At 40.4% G+C, this 15,442-nt stretch overlaps 1 protein-coding gene across 1 annotated transcript in view; it reads right to left on the bottom strand.

Annotated features, from left to right (window-relative positions):
• Positions 1-15,442, bottom strand: part of drp2 (dystrophin related protein 2) — a 106,378-nt gene that overhangs the window by 39,729 nt on the left and 51,207 nt on the right. The window contains exons 5-7 of the mRNA XM_040120562.1: positions 4,618-4,738; positions 3,917-4,028; positions 1,794-1,950 (exon numbers count right to left, since the gene is read on the bottom strand). Of these exons, the coding sequence (XP_039976496.1) occupies positions 1,794-1,950; positions 3,917-4,028; positions 4,618-4,738 (390 nt within the window). The remainder of the gene's footprint in view (positions 1-1,793; positions 1,951-3,916; positions 4,029-4,617; positions 4,739-15,442) is intronic.

Below are 15,442 nucleotides of genomic sequence, written 5' to 3'. Positions count from 1 at the left end.
AGAAACTATTTGGCAGCAGCCATGTATTAACTTCCAAAATCAGAGTGAAAAGACCGTATAATGATATTGGAGTAGCACCAGCCTCTGTTTATGGTTGATTTTAAATGTGAACAATGAGGGAAATAAGGAAATTTATACAGTGAACCGTGTCTAACTCAGGATACACCGTAACAATAATGGAGTGTATTTGTGTTGCCAGCTCATCAGTGCATATGGTAGTCTGTTTACTAATCATTTTTGCACTGTTGGGTGTATGTAATCACTTTTTTATTCCTTTTAATGTGTGAAAACTATTGTTGTCGACTTTAAAAACATTTTTGCAAAGCACAATGCCACGTCTTAGTTGAAATTAACTTATATCTACATAAAAAGGGCTTACGGAAAATTGGCCTGTTTGACATGATTATTTTTTAAAAACCAATGTCTTTATTTGACAGTACACAGAACAGACATACTGTAAATAAGTACTATGAACCAATCAAAACCTGTGAACTACATGGCAGCAAACTCAGCCCTAGGATGGCCTGAAGTCACATGTTTTTTAGGGATTACTTCCCCGCATTTCTTCCTCAAGGTGCCACTTGAATGTGAATTCATGTAAAAAAAACAAAAAAAAACACTAAAATTAACTGTAGCACACAAATGTTGCTGAAATCTTATGAAGGTTTTGTGTTTACCATGATAGATGATCTACTGTAACTCTGTGAAAGCTCTTCTTCACACTGTATAGACCAGAATTGACCAAATGTCCAAACATGTGGACTGTGGTGTGTCAAAAGGAGAGGCAACAGAAATGACTAGAGTGTAGAGCTGAAACAATTAGTCAGTTAGTCAATCAACAGAAAATTCATCTGGAACTATTTTGATAAGTGACTATTGTTGAGTAATTAACATTTTACTAATTGATGTATCTATGCAAGTATACACAATGTGTGTATGATTGCGATCTATTAGCATGCATTAATGTGTCTGCTTTGTATGTGAAAGTGTCTGTGTGTTAAGTGTAAGTGAGCGTGGGAGGACAGATGAGGCCAAGTGACAAGCCTGCCCTAAAGACTGAGCTGAACATGTGCTGGCTGTGACAGGAGTCCAAACAGTGACAAGATTATTGTGAAGTGCCCTCACTTCTAATGAATAGCGCCACACAATTATAGGCGGCAGCAGCACTCGGCACGCCGTGATGACTAAAACCGACGACCTGCCATTTGTTTAACAACATGTATTCAACTGAACCTTGCCACCTCACCGTGTCAGTTTGAACTGCCACGTCCTTGTCATCATCTGTCAGATCACAGCTACTCTGACGGGGGATGTGTACACGGGCAACCAAAACAAACGTTTTAAAGCAACACAGCCGGACACAGATCTCTCATTAATTCATGAGTAACACGCAGAACGTGCCGGCCCCATGGTTTGTTCTCACAGTCTCCGTCTTTTTTTTGCTATAATGCAGCAGGTACCTGGAGGGCGGAGTACTGATCACCACAGTTGGAAGCACCTGGGCCCAGCGCTCCCCTGCGCATTGTTGTTTTGTTTTCAGCCATCCAACATGTTTTCCTCCCACTACACATTGCACTCATGCATATACACAGCTTCACCACAAGTGTCACAATGCTTGCTTTTTTTAGGGTTAGAGGCAATTATCTCAAAGGAGACAATTAAGTTACTCCACAGGTCAAACCAATTTATATTTAGGATTCGTGATAACATGTCTGCATTTAGAAGTGTGTGTTTGTGTAAGAGAGATAAAGAAAAGGAGAGTGTATGTAGTGTGGTTTCCTGTGTTTTTCTACCTTGGTAGCGTCTATGTGGTCCTGCAGAGAGTCAATGAAGAGGTCTCCGACAGGCTCCCAAGCGTCTCTCACCCCCTCTGCCTGGTCCAGGGCCACTGCCAGCTCCTCCATCGCTGCCTGGATCTGGAGTAGACGCTCCAATGTCCTCTCCATGTGTCTGGATTATGTTGAAAAGGTAAATCATTACAGTTAACTACCTGCACCATCACAATTTAGCGCAAGCAAGAGAATTCAGACACATCATGTATTCAGATTTACAGGCATCATTTCAGGAGGGCTATGTGCTAAGTGCATACTTTTATACCAACATTTTCACTATCTACAGGCCTTTTTTCCCTGAAAACACATAATATTCTGAAAAGTAAGCAGAATTTTCTTGATCTAAAACTTGATAAATGTGTGTTTTACCTACTGCTTCTGTAATAGATTATACTTGCCACATTTTTTAATCTGGCTATGGTAATTGTATTATGTGTAATGTATTGTTGCATAAACTTGCTCAACACAAGCACACAAGTCACAGGGAGAAGTAACACTCTGATTCCATCTGTTGTATGGTCAAAACTTGTTTGTTTGTTTGTTTTGTTATTGTTCTGGCTTGTTTTGAAGTATCTTATTAGGTATTGAATTTTCCAACAAATATACATGCTTTTATACACATGCTTTATTGCATCACATCATCTTTGAACAGCATTCTACCCCTTCTTTTCTCCCCTCTTACATATGGCCGAATTATTAATGAAAAGAAAGACATGTACTTCAAACAATAAATAAATGAAAGAGCCAATCTTTCACCCCTTGTCAGGTATACCATTACATCTATATTCAACCACCATCCTGCTCTTTATTCCTGAGAAAAAAACATCTTAACTCCAAAGTATTAGCTTTTATGTAACTAAGAAAAGAAACTTATTTTACTTTTGACATGTGCACATTAGATTTTAAAATGGTTTCATGAGCACATGGCATGTAGAATTTACTTAACCCAGATGAACTATAACTATTCAGTTAACTAATAACAATAACAACAACAAAAAATCACCAAAACTGGAATAATAAGGCCTTCAGGGGAAAACAATGCAGTCATCTGCTTTAGAGATCTGACTGAAAGTCTTGATTGCACCTGCTTGATTATCATTACTCTCAAAAACTCCTTTCTTTTCACCATAACCTTTGGTATTTGGCTTGTGGTTCTTATTACCACTAACATGGGCCCAATAATAAGACAGAATGCAAAAACCCAGTGGTAGGAGAGGTACTCAGTCTTTACTTAAGTCAAAGTGCCAATACAACAATGTAAAAATACTCCATTACAAAAAAAGTCCCGATTAAAGATCCTACTTAAGTAAAAGTACAAAGGTATATTAGCAAAATGTACTTAAAGTATAAAAAGTAATGTATTCATTATGCAGAAAAATGGTCCCTGTGGCTGATATATCATTATATTTGACATTATTAGATTGTCAATACTGGTGCATAAATGTGGGAGCAGCATGTTGCTGCTGTAGCTTCTCGAGGTGGAGCTGGTTTTAACTAATTTATATACAGGTCAGGAATTTAGTTCAGTTGCTTTCAACCTAGGGGCTGGGCCCCCTCCAAAAGGTCGCAGGATAAATGTGTGGTGTCATGAAATGATTAATGGCAGACGAAAGAAGAAAATGCAAGAAAGAAAAAGTTCTGCTACAAAAATTTGTATTCATCTGTTGGACTTTCTCTAATCTTTGTTTTTTTTTTGCGAAAACTTGGAGACTTTTTTAGTTTAGTTAAGAGGTGAAATGTATCTTTTGAGGAAATGCTAACAACTCATAGACATCTGATTGTGACAAGGAGCCCCAACTACATACTGATTTTATGTAAGTGTTAACAAACCAGTAAGGTTGGGAATCACTTGTTTAATCTTTAATTATATGTAATATTTTATAATCTTATATATTTTTTAATGTAAAATCTTAATCTGTAAAGTAACTAGTAAGTAAAGCTGTCAGATAAATGTAGTGGAGTAAAATTTATATTTCTCCCTGAAATATGGTGGCATCCAATGGAAAGTAAATTTACCTTCCATCACTGCAGAAACCACACATGATCTGAACAGGATATACACAATGTAAACAAAAGTGTCTGACCTATGGCGGTCCACACAGCGTGCTGTCAGCTTTTCCCACAGGTCGCTGGCCACGTTCGCCTGCTTCCATACTGAGCGGCTCACATTCAGGATCCGCCGGCGCGGAGACACCTCTGCAGAGGCCGGAAGAGGTTAGACGGGGCGATGCAGTGGTAAAAGTATAAAGATACAAAGGAGGTAGACACAGAGCAGACACAGAATAGAAAGACACAGAGAAATAACAGAGTGGAGAGGAGAGCAGGGGTTAGAAGTCAGACAAAGAGAAGAGCAATGATTGGAGAGGGATGGTGTACCAACTCCATGAAAGGAAAGAAAGAGAAAGGAAAGGGGCATAAACAAGTTGGAGAACAAGGAGAACACAGTAAGGTAGATTGCTTTAGTATTCCCCAGGTGAGCATCCAGTGGTGAGAGGCAAACATTACGAAGAGGACATGTGGGCAGAGAAACAGCCGAGCCTACTGTATTATTGATTTCAGCAGGTGGTACTGTAGAGCTGGTGAACTAGAGCTAATTGGTCTCGGCCCGGACACTTTCCCTAAACTCAGTGTGACACCACAGGACCAATCAGTGCTAATACCTACTAATGGAAGATTTCACCTGCAAGGGTCCAACCAAATTCACTCTGGGGTTTAGCTGAGGCGGTTTGTGAGTAGGATATTTTGGCTGGCGCAGCAGTTGGCACAGAGTCTGAAGGGAGCAGACCTTTTCCATCTGTCAGGGTCTCCTCTGGCTCCTGGAAGGGGTGCTGAGCCAGAAAGGCCTGGGCAGACTCCAACACTGAGTAGATGAACGGCCCGCGAGACTTGACATCCTCCATGAACGCCTGCTGGGAATCAAACAGAAGAGTGGAAAGCTTTTCTAAGTGGAAGAGAATGAAAGACAGCTGTTTCCAAAGTGAATTGCTGGTTTCTCCAAAGGACTTAGCCGAGGAAGATAAGTCATGTAGGCTAAGCTGAACCTGTGCCTACTTCTCAAAATGAGACAGCCTTGCCTAACATAGACAAAAGAACTGGTGCATTCTAGTGCTGAAACAATGGGTCAAATGACTGAAAAAGAATGGACAACAATTTGATTATCAAATGATGTTTAACTAATTCATTCATTTCATTTCTCGAGCAAAAACACCAATCACTGGGTGGTCCCAGGTTGTCAAGTATGAGAATTTGCAGCTTTTTTATCATTGTAAATTGAATAATGTTGGGTTTCGGACTGTTGGTTGGACATAAAAAGACTTTTGAAGGCATCACCTTGAGCCATGGGAAATTTGGATGGACATTTTTCTTTATTTTCTGACATTTTATAGACAAAACAATTAATCAGTCATTCAAAAAAAAAAAAATCAACAAGATAATGGATTACGAAAACAATATTTAATTGTAGCCCTTGTGCATGACAGCATTCCTGTTCAACTTGTAACAAACATTTCCAGCTTTATCAACAGAAAGCAGCCCTCAAACTGCTGACAAGTTGTAAATACATGTGGGAAATGGGGGCAAATTCTATAATCCCCAATACAAATTGTGATTTTTCACTTAAAACACATGATGGAAAGCTGGCAAACAGTCTGGCATGTTAATGGTAAATACATCATAGTCCCATGTCATAGGAGGTAATGCGTGCACAATGACTGAAAACTAGAGGAGGCTATTCAGATGCAAAAAGTATCAGTGTATTACATGTGCACCATAGCCAACACAATTTACAGACCATATCATTCTATGGACCTAAATACAGACACACACAGCAATGGGCAATCAGGAGAAAGGTGGTATGAGGCGGAGGCTGTTTGGCATGAGATGATCAGCTACAGCTAGGTGCGGTCATACGACTGACAAAGATACCAGAATTAATACATAGACAATGCTTACAGTATATGTGTACGCATATTCATGTAAACTGATTCAAATTAAATGCTTAAATGCTTAAACCTAGGGCAACAATAGCACAAGTAGAGAAAACTTATACATAAAGTCAGAAAACTGAATCTGTCATGTCAGTTATACAGTAATATCTACCAAACCTTTACTAACATTAGCTACATTTAGCCACCATAATCTAATTGTCATAATGAAGCCCCATTATAAGTAAGACTGTAGCAGCAAAATCCCTGAGTGTACTGAGAAAGGTGCGTTTTCAACTTTTAATTTGTACGAGGAAAAATGTGATATTTCTTCTTTCAAAAGTTACACACACTTGTTTTAAGATGACACCATGTAACACAGGCTGAAGAGCAGAAACACGTATATACATATACATATATAAGAAAACACCCAACGGCAGACAAGAGAAAAAAATGGACTGTTTGAATACATGGGTTTTCTATAGCAATCACTGGACACACACACACACACACACACACACACACACACACACACACACACACACACACACACACACACACACACACACTAGCATTGATCTACTGACAGGACCACATGAGATTACATGGCTGTCTGCTTGTGTTGAGAGCCCAGGGCACAATAGAAGATCAAATCTACTGGGAGTACTGGTCAGGTGGCCTGCTCGCACAGAAGAGCCAATTAGCTGGAGAGCCCAGCTCCACTGGTCCACATTCAACATCACTCCCTATGCAAATTACTGACAACACACACTTACATGCCTTTACTCCACCACTGAGCAGATACCCAGAGCCTCCCTAGGGCCTTGAAGAAAGTCAGTGTGTTAACCCTCTTCATTCTTCTACACTAATCTTTGTTCTGTATAAAACACACTGCAGGTGTTTGAATTAATGCCAGGGATATTCCCTCTCCTCAAAGTAATTTATTTAGGTGAAGCCAGCATCCTCAATCCTCTTACAGTATGAAGAGATTACAATTTCAGCTGAAAATCTACATTGCTAGCTGGAATTAGGGTTGTGTGGTTGCAGCAGTGACAGTGTTTCGGTGCCTATTAAAAAAAAGCAGGACCAGAGCCCAGCAGGCCTGATAACACCCGGCAAGCAGAGTTAAACAGAAAGCTCCCAACGAAATGCCAGCAAACACCAGCCGGCACTGAGCAAACATGCAAAAGTGTGTAACAGCGGGGAGCTGTGGCATGAGATAAGATTCCCAGTGCAGCAGTCATGAAGAAAACCTGCTGTCTGTCTTTTCTCCTCTTCCTCCCTCATGCTTTTTTTCTAATCACAAATTCCCTCTCAACCTCACATCCTAACTTCCTCCTGCTTCCTCCCTTTCCTTTTCCTTTAACCTCTTTTCATCCTCTTCAGCTCTCTATTCTCTCCATCCTCTGTTTAGCTGCTTTGCCGCCCAAAGAGGAGCTGAGCCATAGATTCCCTGAGCCAGCTGTCATGTTAAAACTTTAATTCCAGCTAAATTTCACACTCAGAGGCTTCATCTTTGGTTGAAGGAACATTAAGAGCGAAGCCTTCGGATCAGATTAAGATACATTATACATGGAGTAAAAAAAGGTCGGGGAGGAAATGACTTCATTGACTTCATCTAAACATGTTGATGGCATTCCTTTTACTCCTCCCTTGGGACGCTCCCCTCTCAGTGTGCTTTTGACAAGACAGAGGAGGATAAATTTTCATTTAATTTTCCCTCTCGCATTAGGCCGAGAAGATTCTGCAGCTGCTACAGATACACAAAATCATTAAAATTGCTGAAATGCTCCCTTATCCCAACACCCAAACACACACAAACTCCAAAAACCCAAAGTCCCTGCCATCGACACCCTAAATACACATACAGCAAACATGCTCCCAAACCATGAGGATGTGCAAACACACACAAAAAAAAAATATAGCACAGAGGGAACTTGCACTCCCACACACAAAAAACGACATCAGAATAAATCCACTTAAGATCAATAATTCACATTTCTTAAAACGCTTTAATTCTCTATAGAAAACTGAAATGCAATTTCCCTCTCTGCTTTGTCGGAAAAGTTTTAGAGCAACCAGACGCTCATCTCAGATTATAAAGGCGTGCTGTACTGAAAATGGGACATTTGAAAGAGGGGAGGAGAGGAAGCTCAGTGATGTTCAACAATGAATACTACTTAATCACTTAGTGCAGAGGTTTTCAAATTGCGAGGACAGTTGAAGGGGAGGCGTGAGTCAAAGATACAACATGAGGTGAAAAGGACAGGTCCATGCCGCAGTTCTAAAGAAAACAGGAATTCAGTTATTGTAGCCTGGCAAACTGATTTGACCTGATTTGGGCCAGAAGTCGTACTCCGTCTCGCAGTCACAACTCAGTCTATATCTGAACACACAGACAAGATACACATATTTTGAGATTCAGTGCGACTTACACTTCCCGAGGATATCATTATCTCCTATCAACCATCGCAAATAAATGTCCATAAATCCGTTTAGAAATCATAGGAAAAAGACATGCCTTATAACTCCAGGACAAGCCTGGGAATGATCATGTTTTTAAGTTACAGTGTCAAAGCAGTCGTGTAACAGTTGTCTATATATTCAACAGTACACTGCAAGCAGAAACTGCAATAGCTAATTCAGCATACTTTTAATAGGTCAAATTTGCCATGGGGGGGGTTAAACCATCAAAACTGGGGGGAAAGTTGTGGAGAGAGGAAACAGCAACGGTGGGGAGAAGAAGCTCAAGAGAAGCAACTGTAGGATGGTGTGAAGTGCAAGTGTTTTTGTAGTTGTCTTGTTAATTAGGAGGCTGATTTCACAGTGGACCAGATGAAGTGCGAGTTGGTGTAGGGTGAGGCAGGAGTCACAAACCTCTCACTGTCAATACTAGTCGCCTTTCAGAGATACTGCCAAAACTGACGAGGAAGAAAATTGGAAGGAGGGGGGAGAGGGAAACTCTGTTGCAGTTACAGAACCAATTACGAGGGTGTGTGAATATAGGCTAGAGAATGTGTGTGTGTGTGTGTGTGTGTGTGTGTGTGTGCTTGTGTGCAAGTGTGGGCGTGCATGTATGTGTGTGTGTGTGTGTGTGTGTGTGTGTGTGTGTGTGTGTGTGTGTGTGTGTGTGTGTGTGTGTGTGTGTGTGTGAGTAACTGCTTCTGTATGTCTACATCAGTCGCAGTTCGTGGGATGCATCACCCACAACTGAGGTGATTTACTGGGAAATGAAAGAACATCCTGAACATCCCAGGTTGTGTTTCTCTAAATACCTCCTATCACACAGAGGGAACAATCCAAAGGGCATATATTTTAATGGTTCTACCCTTTACACACACCAGCACATACATTTTAATGCCTTAATTTAAATTTCTATTGTTTTCTTGATTTAGATTTCATGGGAGCTTTGTTTTATTCCAAAAATAATAATTAAAGCATAATCTCCGCTATGATTTAGCTACTGCATCACATTCTGCTTGTTTTCTGAGATTTTTTTGAACAGGTCAACAATCTGTATGACTCTAACAGTAAGACAGGCACACACACACACACACACACACATCAGCCTGCTGGGCAATTCCTGTCTGTAACAACTTTATGAAAGTCTGCCCCAAGTCAGTGCACATGCGGCTACATAACATGTCAATTAAAAAGATTTTAGTGGGGAGATTTTCCTCCCTTAAGGACATCCCGGGATTTTTGTTATTGTCCCATGAGTGGATATTTTTAACACACAGGAAAGCCATTTATTTCTTTTGATCTCTCCAATAACAAAAATGCTACTGACATATTACTGAAACTCCCTCCAATTATTGTGTCAGCTTACTAAATTAAGGAAGTCTGACATAAAATCCCTTGCAAATTGAATGTATATTGATGTTAATGTTATACTGTAAGTGACCAGAGGCTTACTGGTCAGTGTGACAACAATGTAGCAAGGTATGGTCCATCCACAAAGGGGTGTTTTCCCTTATTTTGGGTATGTAAGAGCGTGGGTGCTGCAAAACTCATGTGTCTTCTAGAAATATGTAGCTCCAGGAGCTTGGTGACATAGTAACTACTTGTACTGCTGGTTAATGAAATATTGTAGCTGGTGAAATAAGATAGCATGATAACTCCTGTCAGTCACAGAAGCCTTGTTCAGCCCTGGCATGTTGTTCTCTGGATTATCAATTCAGGCTTACCAACTGTCAGTTAACAAGCTCATTAGCTTGATCGCTAACATGTCAATAAATTCATGCAGTTTATTCAAATGAGGTCTGCATTCTGAAGACGGCCTCGCTATTGCTCAACAATGCAAGTTGGAGTGTCAGAATCTATCAAAATTGAAATATTTGCACAGATTTACTTTAACCCTGTGAGTGAATCTGTTGATTGTGCAATTCCATTGGAATTAATTGAATTTGCTGTGAAACTTTTTTGTTTTAAATCCTGATGTGACCAGGCCTTAACTGACACCTCTCTTCCATTAGTTTTGTGGCATCTGTAGGGGTGGGGCAACTTGTACTTTGACAACCTCTCATCATGGATTCAAACATCTAAAAACATATTTGATATGACAGCGACTTTTCTTGCTTTTTCACAGAAGCAGCTAGCAACAAATCTAGCAACTTTTTGGACAACAAAGTTACTTTCTGTCACTAGTATTGCCCCCACACGTGCAAGGTCGGGCTTTCCATCCACAGGCACACCTCTCTCTGTCCAGCCATCCATCCACCAATCCTCCCATCTTCTGCCACTTGTCAGATGTCGGGTCGTGGTGGCAGCAAATGAAGCCCTGAAGTAGGCTTCCCGTATAAGCAAGGCAGCCAGTATAATCGCTTCAGCGTGTTCTGGGTCTACCCCGGGGTCTCCTACCAGTTGGATATGCCCAGAAGCTCTCCAACGGAAGGCGCCCAGCAGGCATCCCAATCAGATTTCAAAAACCACCTCAGCTGGCTCCTTTTGACATGAAGGAGCAGCGGCTCTACTCCAAGCTCCCCACGGATGTCAGAGCTCCTTAACCTATCTCTAAGGCTGAGCCCCGGCACCCCACGGTGGAAACTCATTTCAGCTGCTTGTATCCACAATCTCATTCTTTCGGTCATTACCCAAAGCACATGATCACAGGTGAGGGTCGGAACGTAGATCGACTGGTAAATCCAAAGCTTTGCCTTTTGGCGCAGCTCTCTCTTCACCACAGCAGTGCGGTACAATGCCCATTTTACTGCTGATGCCGCACCGCATGTTAGTCTCTCTGGGCTCATTCAATTGACCAAACCGCAGCTGATATAGATGTGAATGAGCTTCTACTTTTCTCTCTGAGTGATAATTTAACAAGTAAATACAGCCGAAATCACAGCACAGCCATTGACTTTAACTTACGTTTATGATAATTTGTCAGACAATGTCACGGTTATAAAATCAGGATTTTAGCAGTGCAGAGCAGCATCTTGGAAATGGCTTGGAAGTGACTGCTGGTTAACATGTAGTCTTAATGGGCCACGTTTCAGTAACTATTTCACACTTGTTCTGTTGTCTGACAACAGAAACCCAAAAACATACAATCTGAGAACACCTTTATTGGGAATTCAGCTGTAAATGACTGTATATGTGAGCACAGAGAGTAGGAGAGAAGCAAACAGACAAAGGGCAGTCAAACCATATACTCGGTTTTGACCTAGTCTTGTTTTATTATATTCTGGGTTTTGAAAGGGTGAAACACTCGTCTGTAGATTTTTATCACAGCTCCTAACTCCAGCAGCTGCTCTTGGCGAGATGAAATTCATCCAAGTTGTTAAAGGTCTAAGTTTTCTTGCTATAATAAGTGCAACCAAACTAAAATCAGTCGAGCACAGACCTGTACACGCCAACACAGACCTGAGAAGGCTTCTAGGAAGACAAAATATATGAAACACTTGTCTGGGTATGTGTATAGGACTTGAAGAAGCTTGTTGTATGTTGCAAATGTTATTTTGTCTGTGTTGCTGAAATGGAAAATTAATTGACAACATTCCTGTTGAGCTCCCGTTGCTCAACATCCTGACTGTGTCCTGCAGAATCAGCTGACAACCACTACTTTCAGTCAAATTATGATTCCAGGTTTTAAAGGCAGAATTGGTTCACTGCTTTCAATGTAAGGATGAAAATATCTATTGGAAACACAAACAAGTGCTGATTTGTGCCACGATCAATGAAATCTCAGTCTCCGAGTTTGTGAGCGTGTGTCCTTCCATCCACTACGAGCCCTTGAGGGGATTTAAGGGCCAGTTCAGATCACTGATCCATGGAGGAATTATCTGAAAGGGGAAAGAAGTAGCTCACTCCTCTGTCAGCAACTCTAACTGATGATCTCTAAAGCCTTAAACCTTAACACGGAAAAAAATGAAACGTTAAAATGGCTACCAATCCTACATCTTACCTTTGGGAAATGAGAACATCACAATTTGTATTGTATTGAGTATTTGGTGTGCAATGAGGGTTAAGAGATGATAAAAAGCTAATTTCAGCACACACATCACTGCTAAGTGTTACACACACCATCAGAAACTCACAAAGATGTAAACTCAGGTGACACAGCTAATCCTCTTGTGGCTCAATGTTAATCAAAGTGTTTATTTGCATAAGAGTCACTGAATACCTTCACAAATATGGTTGTACTGACTGTGTGTCTTTGTACAGTATGTGTAGCCCTTTGTTCTGCTGCAAATAAGTCTCCAGGCCACAGTTGTGAATAAGTATGTAGTCAACAAGTCTGGCTAAATAACAAGAAAATAAATCACTGGGTGGCCAAATGCTAAACTCCAAAACAAACAGTCTTTGAGTTCAGTTGAATGTCTTGTCAAATAAAAAATGTGTGCTTTGTTGTTAGGTCTGCTATAACAATTAGTTGATTAATCTATTAGTTTATCATAAGACCTATTATATCATATAATCGTTTTTAGTCGATTTATTAGGAAATTGCTATATTTGATGGTTCCAGCTTCACAGATGTGAGAATTAGCTACTTGTCTTATGTTGTAGTAATTGGAAAATCTTTGGCTTTTGGACTGATGGTCCGAGAGAACAAGACATTTGATGACATCAACTTGGGCTCCTGAAAATTGTAATGGACATTTTTTTTCATTCCTGTAAAACAACTCTTTGTTGTGTGGGGGAAAAAAAGTTTAATCAGGTTAAACTTGACCAATCACCCAAGCAGACGAGCAGGCCTGGACACCCACACAAAGAAGATAATTTTAACACGAAGCACTGTTGCATTCTGCTGTTATACCTTCTGGAGTTGCATAACCCTGCCATAAAGGAGTACACTGTTAACTGAATATTACAGTTATTAGATTACTGCAATATTCAGTTTGCCATTTCAAAATTAGGCACTTTAACTCACTATCATTAGAGACATTGCATTAAGTCATGGCAAGACTGATCTGCAGCCCTGCCGGGAAGTCCCATGTGGTCTGTGGTCTAGTTGCGACTCTGTTCCAGGTGGTAGAAGAATGCCACAGCATGCCAGAATGATCCTGCACACATTCTCAGGGGGATAAAGTAACTTGGCTGCAGCTGTGTCCAAACCTGTCCAATGGCCCTTGAGCAGCCCAAAGGTGTGCTCTATTACAGTACTCATGTGGGAATGGACATGGTTGAAGCACACCTCTTGAGGGGTTACGGGATTGGCAAATGGGGTCATCAGCCCTGCGTTTAGGGCATATCCCAGGTCACCTAAACAATTTAAATATTTTAGCATGAACTGAATAGAGTGTTTAGATTTAATAGCTCACATAAAAGATGCTCACCAACAAGCCATCTGCTTCTCACAGCTACTGCATCCAAACACATTCCCTCTGTGCTGTTGTGTAAAATGAAGAAATCATAGTACCTCTGGCTATGAGGCACAAAACTATCACTAATATTAACTATCCTTGTATGAGAATAACTTATAATAATTAATGATGCATTGAATAATGTTGTATTACTATTTTCTTATTTCATGGGCTATTGGAGATTCTTGTGGTAATGTATATATAATAATAATAATAATAAAAACGCAGCATTCAGATACTGATTTTAGACGTAAATTACCATGGCAACGGTAGAAGCTTTGAAGCTTTGAGGCATTCGGGTCAGCCCTAAAGGGAATTTAATATGGTCAAACATTAGCCATATGATGCAATTAAACCTCTGGTATGGCACGGCTCAGAGAAGGCTGCAAAATCCCAGCCCGATCTGCTGTTTCCCTCTGAAATGTCCCTGTAGCCAGGAAACCGATGGTGGACAGGACTTGAAACTGAGAAGTTATCAGGTGAGAGTGGTGTGTCTGATGCCTTAGATGCCATTCCAGGGAATTGCATAACTGCAGCAAAACTTGTCTCTTCAAACATCTTTAAGTAAGCCGGTCTCTGAAGATGCACTCTCTCCTGAAGGCACAGGCTGCAATATCTTCCAGCAAGGCTATATGATATCTTAACAACTGCTTGGAGGAAAATCAGAATATTCTTACAATGGGCTACCAAATTAACCATTTGGCTACCATTTAACATTGGCTAAACATGCAAAATTTCATGGCACTAGAAGTTGGGGGGTAGTCGATCATCATAGGCCAAGGTCTGAGGCCGTTCTAAAGTTGTTTGCAGAGTACGAACAAATTCAGGTAAGAAAATATTGATGAACCCAGGATTTATGCGTACGCACTGTTTGTGAATGAGGCCCATTGAGAGCTGCCTCAAACAGTAGAGCCGTTTCTGCCAAATCTAATTCAGGGGCTGTGTAACCATTTGCTATAAATGGTAATTTCCTTGATGTAAGTGTCTCTGACTGATCTGCTGCATGTGCAAATAAGCAACTGCTAACAAGTTTGCATAATCAACTTTAAAGGGGATGAATGTGTTCACAGATTGTTTCCACTGCATCCAAGTGGCCAAAAACATCAGTTACTGCAGGTTTACAGTAAAGTGAAAAAAAATATGTTGGTGAGCTATACAGTATTTAAGAAAACTGATTCAAATCAAATCCGTCAGATTTGACTGGATCACTCAAAAGTGGGCATTTGACTGGATGAATTTATGTATGAGTCAGGATGAGTCATCAAAAATATTTTAATGTCTTACAGGAAGAAAATAGAGAATGATTTTAAGATAAAATATACTAAAAATTATATATATATATATATTTGAATTACACAGCAACAAGAAATACTGTAAGAAAACTAGCAAAGGAACACAGTATTACAACTTGTATATCTTTTTTTTTATTTCACCATGTCTTTAAAATCATGTCTATGTAAGCATTCAATATACCACTCATTTTCAGCATGTTGGAACTATTCTTTGGCAATCCCAGGACACACTGCAGTGCCACACCTTTATCAGTAGTATCAATGAGAGCTGCATTTCAACACAGTTTAAACTATCTAGTATTGACTCAGACTGGACAATAAAGTCAGCCTTGATCAAAATCTCTGATATCTACAAAAGCTGCCAGCAAAGTCCCTCTGTTATCTGCAAACTCCCAGAGCTCTGTTTTGTTCCTCACCTTTTGTTGCTGCTCTGCAAAAGAATTAAAAACTATAATACTGCACTGCTTCACATGTTTCTTTACCATGTTAACTGTCTCCAGCAACAAAAAATTAACCCACTTTACAAACACAGCCTGGCCTCACTGGCCTCCCAACCCCCATTCTCTCAGACCTCAATGACAGAGCCATCACAT

The sequence above is a fragment of the Xiphias gladius genome, chromosome 23 (assembly GCF_016859285.1).
Source record: "Xiphias gladius isolate SHS-SW01 ecotype Sanya breed wild chromosome 23, ASM1685928v1, whole genome shotgun sequence".
NCBI lineage: Eukaryota > Metazoa > Chordata > Actinopteri > Istiophoriformes > Xiphiidae > Xiphias > Xiphias gladius.
This window is presented reverse-complemented; position numbering and strand designations above follow the sequence as displayed.